Here is a 16,938-nt window from a genome sequence, read left to right as displayed (position 1 = left end):
GGTGGATTTGCCAAAATCTTTTTTCCGGCTGCCCCCCCCCCTTTATTTATTGTCTAGCGCATAAAGCTAAACGTAAGTTACAAGCTTACTGCAAAGCCCTCCACCATCTCCTGGTCATAAGAACATAAAAAGAGACTGCACAACAGTCTTTTCTACTGTTAACTGAAATTACCTTTAAGTGTTTTAAATTGATTTTAACTGTTTTTATCTAAAATTTTCATATTTCTTGTAAACCATCGTGGTTTTATAACAATCAAGCAGTATATAAATTTCATCAAATACAGTGGTACCTCGGGTTAAGTACTTAATTCGTTCTGGAGGTCCGTTCTGAACCTGAAACTGTTCTTAACCTGAAGCACCGCTTTAGCTAATGGGGCCTCCTGCTGCCCCTGCACGATTTCTGTTCTCATCCTGAAGCAAAGTTCTTAACCCGAGGTACTATTTCTGGGTTAGTGGAGTCTGTAACCTGAAGCGTATGTAACCCGAGGTACCACTGTAAATACAAATGCACTGAGCATCTGCAGGAAATAGCTATTGGTATTTGGCCAAAGTAGGACCCTCTTGTGAAGCTCTCACTGCCTAGTCACCCAGAGGAGATTCTTACTCACCATGCAGGCGATCAGGCTAGTCACCACTTACAAGCCTGAAACAAAGTTCATTGTGTTACTCTTTTCCCCCCTCACAACAGGACCAAGGTCACAAAGCTCACTTGTCCAGGCCTGCTCAGGGATGGTCTCAACCAACAGGGGACCAAGAGGTCATTCTCCTGACCTACCTATGTGTGTGCAATTAAAAAAAGACCCTGTGAACCAGCATCCCCAAAAGGCTCGTTTAGGAAGCCCTTCTCATGATTTGGGGAATTACTGGTTCTTAGGAATGCCAGGTCAAATGGAGAGAGGACTCATTTGCCAAATTACACATTTTGCTCATTCTGCATGAATGGGGTAAGTCAACTGCACATTTGTGGGTTCTGAAGCATAGCTAAGACCTGAACATGCTACCTCCTCTTTGCATTCAAACTACAGGAAGGAAGGATGTTCGGTTTTCGATCTTAACATCTCACAACCACTTTTGCAAACAGCCTGAATGCAGCTAAAAGGGGAAGGATAAGCTTCAGGGAGATGTTTAATAAATGGCAGGTTGATGGGGGAGGGCAGCAAAACCTCGTGCTTTAGATAAACCCCTTAAGGCAGACTCCCCCACCTTCTGCTTCCAGTGTGCAGACTTGGAAAACAAACATGCAGCTTTCCCTCAAACATTTGCAAACGGCTTTTTTCCACATGTTGAGCTCTCCTTTCTTTTCGGTCTCGACTCCAAAATAGCTGCCTATGATCTACGCACCAGTCATTTCCCTTTGCACACAAACACAAGGAAAGGGCAGGTAGACACATCAGAAGTGGAACACACGGCAATAGTTTGAAAACAAGACAGTGTAGGAACTTCAGTGAAGCTGACATGATTTCCCCCCGGCTGGCTGGTTGGCTTCGCTAAAGAGGCGGCAATGCGGAAAGGGCCATGCCAGGATGCCACGCAACGCACCATGGTAGGGCAGTGTGCCGGTGTAGCTGAAGAACAGTATAAGTTCTTCAGGGGGAAAGCTGTTTCATCAACACAATCTTCATGGAGACATTTCCCTGTGAAGAAAGGTTACAGCGCTTGGAACTCTTTCGTTCAAAGAAACGGCAAGCAAGAAGCGACATGGGTGGGAGTTTATAGATGTATGCAGGGCATGGAGGAAGTGGGCAGAGAAAAGCTTCTCTCGAACTCCAAGTTGTGGGCCTCCATTGAAGCTGAAAGTTGGAAGATCCAGGAGGAGAGAGATTCTTTCTTCATGCCTAGTTAAACTGTGGAACTCACTCCGACAGGAAGCAACGACGAATCACCAAATTGGATGACTTTAGAAGAGGATTGAGCAAACTCAAGAGGGAGAAGGCTATCAATGGCTACGAGACCTTTCCCAATGGTAAATCTTAATAATAATAATAAAATAATAATAATAATAATAATAATAATAATAATTTATTTACACCCCGCCCATCTGGCTGGGTATCCCCAGCCACTCTGGGAGGCTTCCAACAGAACACTAAAATACAATAACCTATTAAACATTAAAAGCTAAACAGGGGTGCCTTCAGATGTCTTCTAAAAGTCTGGTAGTTGTTGTTCTCTTTGACATCTGGTGGGAGGACGTTCCACGTGGCGGGTGCCACTACTGAGAAGGCTCTCTGCCTGGTTCCCTGTAATCTCACTTCTCACAGCGAGGGAACTGCCAGAAGGCCCTTGGCACTGGACCTCAGTGTCTGAGACCCTCATCTCATGCAGAAAGGGAGCTTCCCTTTCTTCCTTCACCCTGAGAGATCTTCCCTTCCCTGCCTCTCACAGGGGGCCTTTTGCCAGCCATTTCCTCCATGTTCTGAAGTAGATCTTCACTCACCCCATCATCCCTGGAGGGAAAGGGGCTGCCATTCTGTGGTTCGCCTCAGATGCCCAGATGTCTTGGGGCTACCCTGCTCTGCCCCCATGGTGAGAAGCAGTGATGCTTCTGAATCCCAGTTGCTGGAAGTCACAGGAGACGAGAGTCACACTTGTGCTCAGGTCTGGCTTGCTGGTGTCTTGGTGATGCTGAGCTTGATGGACCCTCTTCTAATGCTCTTATGATGGCAGAGTTGACTTTTGAAGCAGAACATGTGTACAGTGGCAATGTACATGAACTGAAGCATGTCTTGAGTCTAGGGGAGACATCCCTCATCATTACAGAACGTGAAAAGGGATTCCACCCACATGTCAATGGCAAGATGCAATTGTGGCAATTCCCAAGGAATTCCCCGCTCTGCTTGAAGCCTGTAAAAGTCTCCATGCCACAGAGAAGCTGTGCTAATGTGGAACAGAGAAGACAAGGAGGAGGAAATGGTGTCTAGAGAAGAGGCCCCACGGCTACAGTCAACTCAATTTCCCCTCTGAGAAAGAGGGTACATCATGATTAGCAAGAGATCAACTGTTAAAAGGTTGTAGGAAGAGCTTGGCTGCTTGATCCAGCCAAAGGCCCATGTAGCCCTGCTTCCTGTTCTCCTGGGGGCCAACGAGGTGTCACTTAGAAGCCCACAAGTGAGACCTGAGCACAATGTCTCCCCACCTGAGATTTCCCGCAACTGGCATTCAGCCTCAGACAGCTGAGACAGGATGCAATCATGGCCAATGGCCACTGATTATCCTTCATGAATTGCTCTAATCCTCTTTTTCAAAGCCATCCATGTGGGCGACCATCCCTACATGTGGTGTTCGCAGATTCCATAGCCACCTCATGAGAAGAGAAGACTCCCTGGAAAAGACCCTGATGTCGGGAAAGATGGAGGGCACAAGGAGAAGGGGACGACAGAGGACGAGTTGGTTGAACAGTGTTCTCGAAGCTACCAGCATGAGGGAGGCAGTGGAAGACAGGAGTGCCTGGCGTGCTCTGGTCCAGGGGGTCACGAAGAGTCGGACACGACTAAATGACTAAACAACAACAAAATAGCATTCTGTGAAGAAGAACTTCCCTTTGGTCTGTGCTGAATCTCCCAGCGTTCAGGTTGTCCTCCAATGCAGAGAAAAGCTTCTCCCGATCCACTTCCACCTTGACATGCCTCATTCTACGCACCTCTGCCACCATCCTCCCTTATTCACCTCATTTCCCCCCAGCAACCAGGAAGCCCAAGATGTTGTAACCCTTCCCCCAGCGAAGTTTGCTCTCCAACCTGATTCATTTGGCTTTCCCTTTTCTGAACCTCTTCCAGGAAAGAGGAGGAAGAAGAGCCTGTCAACCTGGCCGCTTGTCTGATCCAGTTCACAATGTGACATGCTCAAGTTTTAGATATATCTACAAAGGACCATCACCTGCTACTGTTGCAGCACATCAGCACTGATCTGGAAGTGTGGGAGCCCCGATCCACTTAAAAACAGAACACATATTGGGGGCGCAAAGAGAAAAGACTGTTGCAAACTCAGGTTATCTCCGAGCAAAGAGTCAACTCCTATCTATGCTACAGATCAGTGGAGCTTACAGGCTAGTTTTTAACTGTAGGAGTTTATCCCAGAGAATTCCGGGCATTTTGGCAAGGCAGCCAGCTGATCGTTCTATTAGAGGTCCCTAGCTCTGTCCCCCCCCCCCCCTCTGCACGAAACTACTGTGCCAATCACCCCTAAACTAGTATACGTCTGCACTGTAGCAAGGCCAAGATTTGCTGACCCTTCACAGCCCAGCGCCATCCATCAAAGGAGTTCCTTTGAACAAAGCTTTGGCTTACAGCACTTTCCTCATCCTGGTGCCCTTCAGATATTTTGGATATTTCGGTCATGCTGCCTGGGGCTAATGGGAGCTGTAGCCTCAAAAATAATCTGGAGAGTGGGCAAGGCGAGTTTACAGTCTTCCCCAGAGGCCACTGCATTATGCAAAACTTTCAGGATTCTGAAGGTCAACTCAGTGTTTGAACCTGAGAATGCAAATCTGCACAGAGAGGTTGGGACATATCACCAATTCTCCTCTCTCTCTGCTGTGATGCAAGACGGGCTTTGGGAAATTCAGTTTGCCTACACCTCAAGCACTGGAGGAGAGAGGTGTCACTCAGACACCCCGCCAAGAAGAGGCAATCTGGATTTTTGCCCCACTTCCCCCTGACACCCCCTCCCCACCCCACAACATCTCTAGGCAACCTGACCTGGCCACTGTGAGCTCCGGCGAGCTCCTCCGCTCTGTTCCCACGGAAAAGCACCACACAAGCGGCTGCAGAGTCTTTCTGCTGAGTCTTTTCTCAGCCCCCGGGAGAAAAGGGGCTTTGTTAGCTTGCCTGGGGAGACAGCGTGAGAGCAGAGCCGCTAGGCTCTGGGAAGGCCGAGAGGACAAACAAGGCGGAACAAAAAACCCAGAAGAAAGACGGAATCTGTGAAGGGGGAAAAGGGGCCAGCCTTTCCCAGGATTGTCGGTAGGTGTTGGGGGCACCCACTGGGCTCCGAACACATGCGTAGTGGTTAGAGATCCATGCTGGAGCGTCTCTGCTGGGTGGCCAAGACGCAAAGTGACCATGAGAGATGGAAGGATGCTCTAAAGACCCAGGTACCCAGCTGGGCCACCAATGGCTCATCAGTAGCAAGGCACGGCTGCCACAGGCTAATGGAGTTATCACTAGGGATGCTTGAACCACTAGGGATGTTTTGCTCGTTCCTCAGTTTGAAGCAAACAGATCCAATTCCTACTCCCTGCACAAGGGCATAAGGAGAGCCCTGCCAGATCAAACACCCATCAAGGCCAGCATCCTGTTCTCACAGTAGCTAATCAGGTGCCTGTGGGAAGTCAGAAAGAAGGAGCAACAGCTCTCTGCTTCCGCTCACCTGGGATTCCCAGCCTCCAACAGCAGAGGGAGATCATAGATACTGTGGATTGTGGTCAATGATAGCTGCCTTCTCCACGGTAATACGTGGAGCAGAAAGCAGTTGTCCTTTGGCTTTTGCACTCCTCTGAGTTCTGGGGAAATTGTAAAACTGGGGATTTACAAAGGGACTGCCTCCATGTCTCTTTTGCACCAGGTTTCTTTAAAAAATAATAGGGTAGCAGTAAGATTTTTCTGGAGTTGTGGCAGACATGAGCAAGCTACCAAGTAGTTTACATGCACACTTCAGGCTCCCAGGCTATCATTTGTATAGATGCAACATCAGGCACTAATTTGATCCACAGGACAAAAGTGGATCAAACCAGTGCTAAAATTCACCATCAGCAATGGGCTTAGTCATTCTCTCTGTCCTGCCTTAGTTTCTCCACCTGTAAAAAGAAACCCATCCTGTGTTGGTGTACAGAGGCAGAATGAAAAAAGAACCCGCATTTTGAGAATTAAGATGGTTGTATAAATAATAATTTTTGAGAATTGCTAGCACTTTAATGCTAATTTTTTAAGCCACGAAACTTCCCAATTCTTCATCTCCGATTGTTTTGGGGGCATCCTGGAATTCCAGTCACAGTTTAGGAAAGGGGGGCACTTGGTGACTGAAGACATCCCCCCCCTCTTGGCTCTAAAACAAGCCTGAGAATTCTTTTTTCCCCTCCCTCCCCTTTTTCTTTATGCAAATGAGCCTGGTCTTAAGTCTCTGCTTTACATCTGACAAAGCCCAGTCCAGCGACACAAATTGCATTTCATGCTCCTCAGTCTCCAATCTTCCTGAGAGAGAGAACACAGAGAAGAGAAAGAGGGAGGGAGGGAAAGATTTGGGGAGGAGGGAATAAACAGGCACCGGAGCCTGAGAAGAGGGAATCATTAAAGCCATCAGTTTGTTAGGGAGCAGATTTAAATAATGAAGCAGCTCTCCCGGCAGTCACACCAAGGGGGAACCAGTCACACCAAGGGGGAACCGTTGCAAAGATCCCTTGCAGAGATGCTATATAGGACAGGCTTTGCCAACCTGGCCTTTTCCAGATGTTTTGGCTGAGTGATGCTGATGGGTCCAAACATCTGGACGCCGCCACCACACGTAACCTAACAGTCACAGGAATGCTCAGCTACACAAGCCAATGTGTTAAATAATAATAATAATAATAATAATAATCCCTCTAATAACACCAGATTCAAACACAGATGGGTAGCCGTGTTGGTCTGCCATAGTCAAAACAAAAAAAATTCCTTCCAGTAGCACCTTAAAGACCAACTAAGTTAGTTCTTGGTATGAGCTTTCGTGTGCATGCACACTTCTTCAGATACACAGATTCAAACAGTTAACCATCCCCCTTAGAATTGCCATTTCAGGCTGAGAAGCCGTGTTTTCAGGCCTTAAGCCTTTTGACAGAAGGGCAGACAGTCCCCTCAATCAAGCCTGAAAGTGGTTTTTAAAATGTAGCAGAAAGCAGGGCTGATCCACCCATGAGACAATTTGGGTGACCACCTCAGGTGGCAGAATCCACAGGGAGAGCAGATCCTGATGTAGATCTTCTCTCACCCCTTCTTCTCTTGGGGGGAGAAACCAGTTTGGGGGTCCACCTCAGGTGCCAAAAAGTCTTGAACTGGCCCTGGCAGAGAGACACACTGTCTCTGAAGTGCTATTATCACATCTGGTCTATACTTGGACAGGGGACACTTCAATCTGCTGCTGCTGAATAACTTAATGCCTAGCAAAGCAGTTTAAGGGTAGCATTCACAGCCACAGTGGCAAAAACTGCGTACGGCTCAGGTGGGGCAATTGCATGCACATTTGCTTGCAGTGGTGTGGTGCAATGCTTTCTTGCTGGAAGAACAGAAAGGCATGCAAAACCAGGTTTCTATTCAAAACCTTGCATGTCTGTCTGCCCTAACAGGTATCCAATATGGGTGTTTGTGCACACACACATCCCCCTTGACCAACTTTGTAGCAACTGCCTAGAGCAAACTAGACTCCGGAGGGAGAACAAGGCATCTCTCACCCCATCCAACACCCTTTTCAATTTATCAGAGAATCTCAACTGATAACATGTTGCCACCCTCCATTTGCAGGGGGGGGGGAATGCATTTAGAGTAACTGACAGGGCATCCACACTCTGAAAAGGGTTAGCTGGGGAGGAAGGGACCGCTTGAGCATGTGCAGAGTGCCTTTCTCTCACCACTGAGTCAACCACAGAGCAGTTCTGCCCATTTCAGAGTAGGGATTGCATGTCAAATTTCAGATACACACCTCTCTTTTTAAGCAAGCACTATTGCCCTGCTGCAACGCGTGGAAACAATGAAAGCCACAAAACGAAAACCTGTGTGTGTGTGTGTGTGTGTGTGTGTGTGCGCGCGCGCGCGCGCGCACTCAAGCAAGCGAAATAAGCCTCCCTTGACGGAAACCATTTATAGGAGAGCAGCAAAAGAGGGGGGGAGGGAGGCTGGCTGTGTGGGCTTGTGGCAGAGGAGCGTGCCTCACTTTCCCTCCCTGGGGGGCAAGGGCGGAGACGGCACAGATCAAGGCGCTGGGCTTGCAGTTACTCGCCACCCCGCATCCTTCCTGCTCATTAGCACGCCGTTGGCACGGGCTGGCACCGTGCAGCAGCCGCCCACTCGCTGCAGGCAACCCGCGCTTTCTGGATGGGTGCTAGCGATCCGAGGGGCCTCTGCGCGCGCGGAAGCGGGTTCCCCGGGGCTTCCTTGCCACCACAAACTCGTTTCCAGGTCAAGGCTCAGCCTGGAAGATACGCTGCCCGGGAACACAGCACCCCCAAAAGAGGGAGTTTCCACAGCACAACCCCTCAACCCATTTCCCGTCCCAAAGCTCAGCTTTGGCACCGCCAGCAATGCTCGAAGCCGAGTGCACCCTTGAGCATGCACAGAGTGCATACACCCACCACCACCACCACAAGTCTTCCAGCAACAGGGGATCAGGTTTTTGTTTTGTTTTGTTGGCAGTCATCTTATTTAAAAATAAATGCACAGCATCCATCCCATAACTGGGAGGTGGGAAGAGACCCGCACCCGCGGCCCCATCTCCTTACCATGTCCTTGTTGCGCGAGATCCACGTATCCAGCAGCAGCTCCAGCCTCGACTTGTGGAACTTCTTGGTGGTCTTGACGGCGATGAAGACATCCTGGGGCGAAATGTCCTCCAGCTGCGGCCTGGCCGCCCTCCCTTCCTCCGGGCCGCCTCCCACCGCCGGGGCCGCCTCCGCCTTCCCCCGAGCCAGCTTGGAGAAGTACGCGCTGAAGCTCCGCACATCGTGGTGGCTCTGCCCCGAGGGCAATGCAGCTCGCAAGCCCGCCGCGTCGCCGCGGGAGCCCTCGAAGGGTTGCAGGAGGAGGCCGGCGCCGCCGCCCCCCAGGCTCAGCACCTGCCCCTTCTGCTGGTCCACCACCAGCACCAGGAAGCAGGTCAGCATGGAACCCACCAGGGACAGCAGAAGCTTCTTCCCGCAGCTTTTCAGCATCGCGGATTTCGGAGGTTTTGCAGTTTTAATTAAGTGCAAATTTAGCGGGGGGGGGGGCAAACAACCGCTGCCCAGGTGCGCGCGAGGCAAAACAGCCCTGCAAAGACTTCCCCTGCCTCGCTCCAGCAGAAACAGCAGCACCAGCCACCCCGCCCCGGGTCTCCCCTTCCTCCCAGCGCGCCAAGCTCAGCGCGGATAGCTTCGCTGCAGCGACTCAGCCGCGATTTAAAAACTCCTCTCTCCGCGGCCCCGCCCCTTTGCTCTGAGTGGCTGGCTTAGGCCGCGCCCACCGAGGGAGGGGGCGGGCTCAGAACGTTGCAACATTGCGGGACGCGGGGCCCCCGGGCTGGAAGGTAGCGGTGGGTCTCCCACGTGGCTTGGAAAAGCGGGGCGGGGAGGACGGAGGCTATTAAAGTGAGGGAGGGTCTCCCTGGTCGTAAAGCTCGCTTGCAACAAGGCAAAGCGACGCGGTGGGGTTTTATGCGGAAGGGGACCAGCCCACGCTTGGAGAGAAATCGTGCTTTAAAAAAAAAACGTGTTGGAAAGGCATTCTTCCTGCCATTCGCAAAACAGCCACTAGAATATTTTGTTTTGTTTTGTCTCCTTTGAAACAGGGACAACACAGACACACACGCACACCCTGCAAGCTCTGTGCTGAACTCTGTGGAAAGCGGTTCTCTGAGCATATGTAAAATGTGCTCCCTTTGGCAGCACATACACTGAAATTGGAAGGAGACAGAGAAGATTAGCTTGGTCTGAAGGCAGCCCTGTATCAGGAAGTTTTTAATGTTTAACATTTTACTTTGCTTTTATATGCACAGTGGTACCTTGGGTTACAGACGCTTCAGGTTGCAGACTCTGAAATAGTACCTCGGGTTAAGAACTTTGCTTCAGGATGAGAACAGAAATCGTGCGGCGGTGCGGGAGCAGCGGGAGGCTCCATTAGTTAAAGTGGTACCTCCAGTTAAGAACAATTTCAGGTTAAGAACGGACCTCAAGAACGAATTAAGTTCTTAACCCGAGGTACCACTGTATTGTAAGCCGCCCAGAGTGGCTGGGGAAACCCAGCCAGATGTGCAGTGTATTATTATTATTATTATTATTATTCCCCTTTCAGATAGCTGTTGCAAATGGTGTGGTTGGGTCAGGCACTTGGGGGGGGGGAGAGTGCCTCAGTCAAGAAGTCCTTCTGGGGAGGTGAGGCAGAGGCAGTCCAGAAGTTCTGAAGCTCAGCAGGGAAGCCAGGGATGGAAAACATCCCTCTGGCCAGAGTAGTAGGCCATGCTCTTGGGGCTAGAGGGTCAGATTGTGGCTGGATGATGGTCACCATGGGTGGCTGCATGGTTTCCCTCCGCCTTCATTTTATTCCCGCTCCATAACCCTGCGAGATAGGTTAGTCTGGGAGATGTGACTGGTGTACGTCACCCAGTGAGTTTCATAGCGGAGTGAGGATTCAGCATAAGAGGCAAACAAGGTGTGTTTAGGTCACCCAAGGAGGTCTTTCCAAGGCTGCCAACAGGATTTCCTGGGCGTCAGATGCTGTATGTGGATTAGGGCCCCTGCACTCCCCATCCCACCCTATTGAGAACAACTGCTGCTTCTGTACATGCATCTTAAAAAGCAGAGTCATCACCTTCCCAACAAAGGTCCGTATAGTTAAAGCTATGGTTTTTCCAGTTGTGATGTATGGAAGTGAAAGCTGGACCACAAAGAAGGCTGACCGCTGAAGAATTGATGCTTTTGAATTATGGTGCTGGAGGAGACTCTTGAGAGTCCCTTGGACTGCAAGAAGATCAAACCTATCCATTCTAAAGGAAATCAGCCCTGAGTGCTCACTGGAAGGACAGATCCTGAAGCTGAGGCTCCAATACTTTGGCCACCTCATGAGAAGGGAAGACTCCCTGGAAAAGACCTTGATGTTCGGAAAGATGGAGGGCGCAAGGAGAAGGGGACGACAGAGGACGAGATGGTGGGACAGTTCGCGAAGCTACCAGCATGAGTTTGACCAAACTGCGGGAAGCAGTGGAAGACAGAAGTGCCTGGCGTGCTCTGGTCCATGGGGTCATGAAGAGTCGGACACGACTAAACAACAAAAAATGTACATGCATCAACTGTAGTGAAGCCTGCCTTGCAGGACTGCTGCAAATATAAAAGCGGGGAGAGAAGAGGATAATGTTCACAACCTTGAACAGCTGGGTGGAAAAGCAAGATACAAATGTATGATGTCACATAGTGCAGAGTTAAACTATGGAACTGGCTCCCACAAAAGGCCGTCACGCCCTCCCCTTGATCATTTTCATTGCCCTTTTCCAACTCTACAATATCCATTTTCAAGTGAGGCGACCAGAACTGCATGCGGTCAGACCCATTGGTTCACCTAAGTGTTGCAAAGGTTGGATTAACCATTAAGCAAAATAAGCACATGCTTAGGGCATCAAGGGAAGGGCGGGGGCACCAAAGAAATTTCCCATTGCCAGATTTTTAACATTAATGGTCACAAGTTGCTCAGCTGAGCGTTCATTTTCTCAGTTGAAGTCTATTAAAAATCCCAACAGAACAACTACGCAACAAGGCAGGCTGGGTGCCTTATCTCTACCAAGCGTAGAAGCAGATGTGTTACATAAGTTTTGAGAATCTAATCAGAGGCTTTGCAATTAGAGAAAGTAGGAGAAAAATTATCAAATATAAATAAAGTGGAAGTATATAAAACCAAACATTTTCCATTTTACTGTAAGTTTCATTTCATTTCAAAAAATAAAATTTTATTTTATGGTTCCTTATTGTTTACAATTTGAAATAGATATATATATATGGGTGCACCAAAATATTTTAGGTGCTTGGGGCCTCTAAAGGTCTTAATCCATCCCTGAGTGTTGTTTATACTGATTCTCCAGAGTTTCATTTGGGACATGTGCAGCCATGCCTGGAGATGTCAGTGGTTGAACCTCAGCCCCTTTTGCATAAGGGAACATGTGGCTGCCCAGATGTTTTTGGACCACAGTTTTTATCAGGCTTGACCCTAGTGACTGGAGCTGCTTGCAGTTGTCATAAGGCACCAACCTTATATTGATCATATCTCCAAAGGCAGACCCTGATAGTCCCCCTTGAACTGACCAGGACTCTGTTACTTAAACGACTTGCTGGGCACTTTACAAGGGACTTGTGCCATTTTAAGTTAAAAAGAAGAAATCTGCAGGCACAGTGTAAACCAAACATTTGCGTTTACCAGCCTGGCAAACAGATGTCTCTTCCTTAATGCATCCCAGTGTTATACGAAGATCATTTCTCAGTGGAAATGGAGATGGATATAATGAGCACAGTCACTTTGTGATGAATGATAAAAATATATATTAAGCTGCAGCAATGTGGTAGACATATGGCATGTTGATGAACTGGCTGTTTTTAGACCCGTAATTACTCCCATTCCACCTGCCACATGGCCAGTATCTGAAGAAGTGTGTGTGCACATGAAAGCTCATACCAATAACAAACTTAGTTGGTCTCTAAGGTGCTACTGGAAGGAATTTTTTTATTTTGTTTCGACTACGGCAGACCAACACGGCTACCTACCTGTAACTAGTTTTCCAAATGTTTACTATCTTTTTTGCTACCTGCCATTGGCTAAAATACTGTTGTGCAGACCTCAATCTCCAAGTTCCAAGAGGCTCCGGGGCACAGAGCATTATCCCCGCAGTAGATCTTGCTTCTCTCTCAAGTTTCCAGAGGAGACCACTGCCCAGCACAGAGCAAGGCCTCTGTGTCTCCAGCTTCCAGCATCAGTCAAGATCACACACAACAACAACTCCACCCCCCCCCCATTGTTCTCCATCCTAGGATGACTGTGGCATCTAGCCAGGTGAAGTGGGGAAATGCCCACAGATCTGTCTCTATGGCAACAGAACTCGCTCTTTTAAGATGCAGATGTCAGTACTTAGACAAAGGAACTGGTCTGACAGGTTTCCTCTTATAGACCCTGCCCTCACAGATTCAGGATAGCAAGTTTTGAAGGGACCCCATGGCATCATCCAAACTGACCCTGCCAAACTCATTACAATACTATGATGTAAGAACAGCATTGATTCGGACTAAAGACGGCCAGAGGTGTGCCTAGGATGGCCCTGTATCCTACTTTACAGAGGACAGCCTTCTATTTGATGTATCCTTCTTTTCTTAATAGGTTTGTTGTTCCAAGCTATAAAATTATGTACTTAGATATCCAAATAAGCAAATAAAATGTGAGGGTATCGTGTTATTTCATTGGCTGTGCTGGCTGGGGCTGATGGGAGCTGGAGTCCAGCAGCATCTTGGGCCACAGCTTCCTCACTCATGCTCTGTTTAGTTAAAGCCATGGTTTTCCCAGTAGTGATGTAGGGAAGTGAGAGCTGGACCATAAAGAAGGCTGATCGCCGAAGAATTGATGCTTTTGAATTATGGTGCTGGAGCAGACTCTTGAGAGTCCCATGGACTGCAAGAAGATCAAACCTCTCCATTCTGAAGGAAATCAGCCCTGAGTGCTCACTGGAAGGACAGATCCTGAAGCTGAGGCTCCAATACTTTGGCCACCTCATGAGAAGAGAAGACTCCCTGGAAAAGACCCTGATCTACTTCAGCATCTGAGTCAGAGGCTTCTTTACCTTCCTGATCATTTCCATCCATGTAGGTGCAGCTTAAAGATTCTATGATTCTATGGCACACATTTCCCCACTATGGCAAGATGTCATGCATTTCTATTTAAAAGGCAGTGATTATTCTAAATTTTGTGTGCATGTGTGCACACAATCATGCGCTAATGTCCTGCAAATCTGCATCCTCTCCTCTCTTCTTAAGTGATGCCTAAGCAACTACCCTTATAGGAAGCCCCCAAAGGATGTTGGATTACCAAACGTCCCCCTGTAAGAATCTTGTTGTATCTCCTGATTGGAGAAATGTGTTTAAGATTATCTCTCAAGCTATGCATAAAAAGCTTTGTCTTTTGTTATTTAGCGGAAAGAAACTGCCGTCTTCTGAAGACCTTTAGCCAAACGCTACCTCTGTCAAAATGTTGTAATAAATGAGGTAGGCTCCATTAGACTCAGTGGGATGCACATCTGGGTAAACATCCATAGTACTGCATTGTTAACTGGGTTAATTCCTTGATAAATCCTTTCAAGGCAGGGCTGTTTGCTAGCTAGAAGCACACTGTTGGTTGATAGCCCTGGGAGTTGAACATTTCATGACGAGCCAAGTCACAAGTGTGGACTCTATTCCTGGAATGAGCTGGATGCACATTTCAAGTGCGGAGGCTCAGAGATAATTCACGCAGGAGAATGAGCTGTGCTGCCAAACACATTTTGGTTAGGCCTCAAGCTCAGAAATAGCACAGAACCAGTTGTGTTCTTCTAAGGCAGCCCTTCCCTGAGCTGGTGCCATCTCTGTGCTTTAGATCACAACTCCCATCATCCCTGACAGTTGGCTGTGGTAGATGCAGCTGATGGGAGTTGGAGTCCAGCAACATTGGGATGGCTGCAGATAAGAAGAAGAAGAGTTTGGATTTGATATCCCGCCTTTCACTCCCTTTAAGGAGTCTCAAAGTGGCTAACATTCTCCTTTCCCTTCCTCCCCCACAACAAACACTCTGTGAGGTGAGTGGGGCTGAGAGACTTCAGAGAAGTGTGACTGGCCCAAGGTCACCCAGCAGCTGCATGTGGAGGAGCGGAGATGCGAACCCGGTTCCCCAGATTACGAGACTACCGCTCTTAACCACTACACCACGCTGGCTCTCTAAGAGACAGCTCCTGAGGGAAAGCACAAACACGGCACTATGTGGGTGAGTGTGCTTGTGTAACCTACTGTTGTGTTCATCCCCAATCTCCAGGCAGCCAGAGACTCCAGCGGTGCCTATGATTACTGCGGTTTTGGTTTCCTTGGAATGAAGGTCAATGGAGACTGTGGAGTCTTTAGGATACATGGTTTTCTTTATACATATATACAGCCTGAATGTAGGATGGAGGGGCTCACAGCATTAACACCCAAAAATATCCTGCTTCCCCATAAGGGTTCCAAGGGAACCCCAAGCTAGAAGCTTGGGTTCAGCACAGGGCAGACATGTCTCGATGACCCCACTTCCAGCCTTGCTCAAAACTCACACACAACTCTCCTATACACAGGCCTCTTGGCCTCTTGTTCTCCATCCTAAGATGGTGTGGCATCCAGTTAGGTGAGGTGGGAAAAGCCCTGCCCCTTTGTCTCTATGGCAACAGAGCAAGTTCTTTGGATATGTCAAATCACAATACTTAACTGGCCAGCCAAAGCCATTATCATAACAAATGAACTTGTTCAGCAGCCTCTTCTACTAGATTCCAAGGAGGTCTGGAAGGGACCCAGCCAGGGTATCATCCAGACACTACAGTATCTACTGCTGATTCTGCACACTGAATGATGATTGTTATAGATGAGCGCATGTCCTGAGGATGCGTGCCAATAAGCTGAAGAGTGTAGTCAAGCAGACAAGCTGTTTTGGAAACAGCATCAGTTTCTCAAAAGCAAAAAGCATGCTTTTGAGGTCTCTATTCCCAAGCAGCCTTCTTGCCAGCCAGTTAGGGAAATAAAGCCCAGACTTATTTATTTCTCTGGGAAAAAATCCACAAAATATCCCAAGTGCCTTAACAATATGTAGCATGCTTCTAACAATATTTAATGTTTCCTTGGGTGGCTGCTTTCCAAACTCCTTTCTAGCCCTCATCAAAGCAAATGAGATTTGCTATCAGCCGTCCAAGGCCATCGCTGCTCATTTAGGCAAGCAGCTTCAATCTTAACGGTGTATCAAACAAATCAATGTGCTAAACAAAAGCCTAGATTCTCTCATACAATGCTTGCAACAATATATTGGACGAAAAGTTCATGTCCACATGAAGGTTTGGGCTGCTTAGATCTGGAAACCAATGTTGTCCAGTTAATAAGGGTGTGGGAATTTTCATATATGAGACAGAAATGCTTTTTTTTTTTTGTAAGAGATTTGCAATACTCCCAGATTTTAACACAAGGTGGTTCCATGTGGAATTTTAGAAGCCATTAACCTTTCATTTAATCTAAACTCATTGTGGCAAAATGCTGGTTCTTTTAGCAAGCTGGGGTCAAGGAAGGGAGAGAGAGAGAGAGAGAGAGATGGGTGCAATATTAATTTTTAAGGATTATGTATTCAGAATGCTTAAAATCCCTGGAGGAAACACACTGCATGGAGCCTTATCTGCAGAGATGCTGAAACAGGAACGCAGATACAAATCAAAGACCCTTTTCAAAAGGACATCAGACCAGAAGGACATCCTCTCCCCCAGTGCCTTGGCAACAGCACTCTGGAAATCTCCCAAATGACTGGAGAAACATCAGACAGATGTTTGGGTCCCTGTCAGGCCAGCTGCTGCTTTCGCCGCATTGCCAACCTGCTCCTTGCCGTTGCTACACAGTGTCGGCCACAATGCCCTGTCTGTCCAGCTTGGCATGTCCAGGGTCTGTGGGCTGTCAGCTCCACAAAGCCTTCCAGTCTTCAAGGCCCCACATAAATGAATTACCAAAAGTTTCCCCCTTTGGCTGCAGGCAAAAGACAGTGATTGCGGTTGGTGTGCAGACCGTATTTTTACTGCGCTGGCTCTGGAGAGCATGCATGCCAGCAGCAGCAGGCCCTTCTGGAGGGCAGGAGACACCCCCTTTCATCTCTGACTAATTGTTTCACCAGAGGGCAGCTCCCTAGAGAATACGGTGGACTCCAGGCGCACGTCCCCTCCCCAGACTTCCCCTCCAGGCGTCGGCTCTGCTTTTTGGCTTGGGCTGAAAATGTGACTGTCTGCTGAACCCGGAGCAGATGAATCCACGCAGTAAAGGCCGTTGCCTCTTCTCCCTGCAGAACATCTTCTTCAGCACAAAATTCAGGACCCAAACCGGCCACAGAGATCACACTTTGCATTCAGGTACTGTGAGATAAGGGACGCGGGTGGCGCTGTGGGTTAAACCACAGAGCCTAGGACTTGCCGATCAGAAGTTCAGCGGTTCGAATCCCTACGACGGGGTGAGCT

The 16,938-nt window shown here is 48.5% G+C and overlaps 1 protein-coding gene across 1 annotated transcript in view; it reads right to left on the bottom strand.

Annotated features, from left to right (window-relative positions):
* The window catches only part of LFNG (LFNG O-fucosylpeptide 3-beta-N-acetylglucosaminyltransferase), a 31,413-nt gene extending 22,320 nt beyond the window's left edge, over positions 1-9,093 (bottom strand). The window contains exon 1 of the mRNA XM_028705721.2: positions 8,462-9,093. Coding sequence (XP_028561554.2) covers positions 8,462-8,890 — 429 coding nt within the window. The 5' untranslated portion in view covers positions 8,891-9,093. The remainder of the gene's footprint in view (positions 1-8,461) is intronic.
* Positions 9,094-16,938: the final 7,845 nt, after the last annotated feature.

The sequence above is a fragment of the Podarcis muralis genome, chromosome 14 (genome assembly GCF_964188315.1).
Source record: "Podarcis muralis chromosome 14, rPodMur119.hap1.1, whole genome shotgun sequence".
Classification (NCBI taxonomy): Eukaryota; Metazoa; Chordata; class Lepidosauria; order Squamata; family Lacertidae; genus Podarcis; species Podarcis muralis.
Note: the sequence above shows the minus strand (reverse complement) of the source record. Positions and strands in the feature narration are given on the sequence as shown.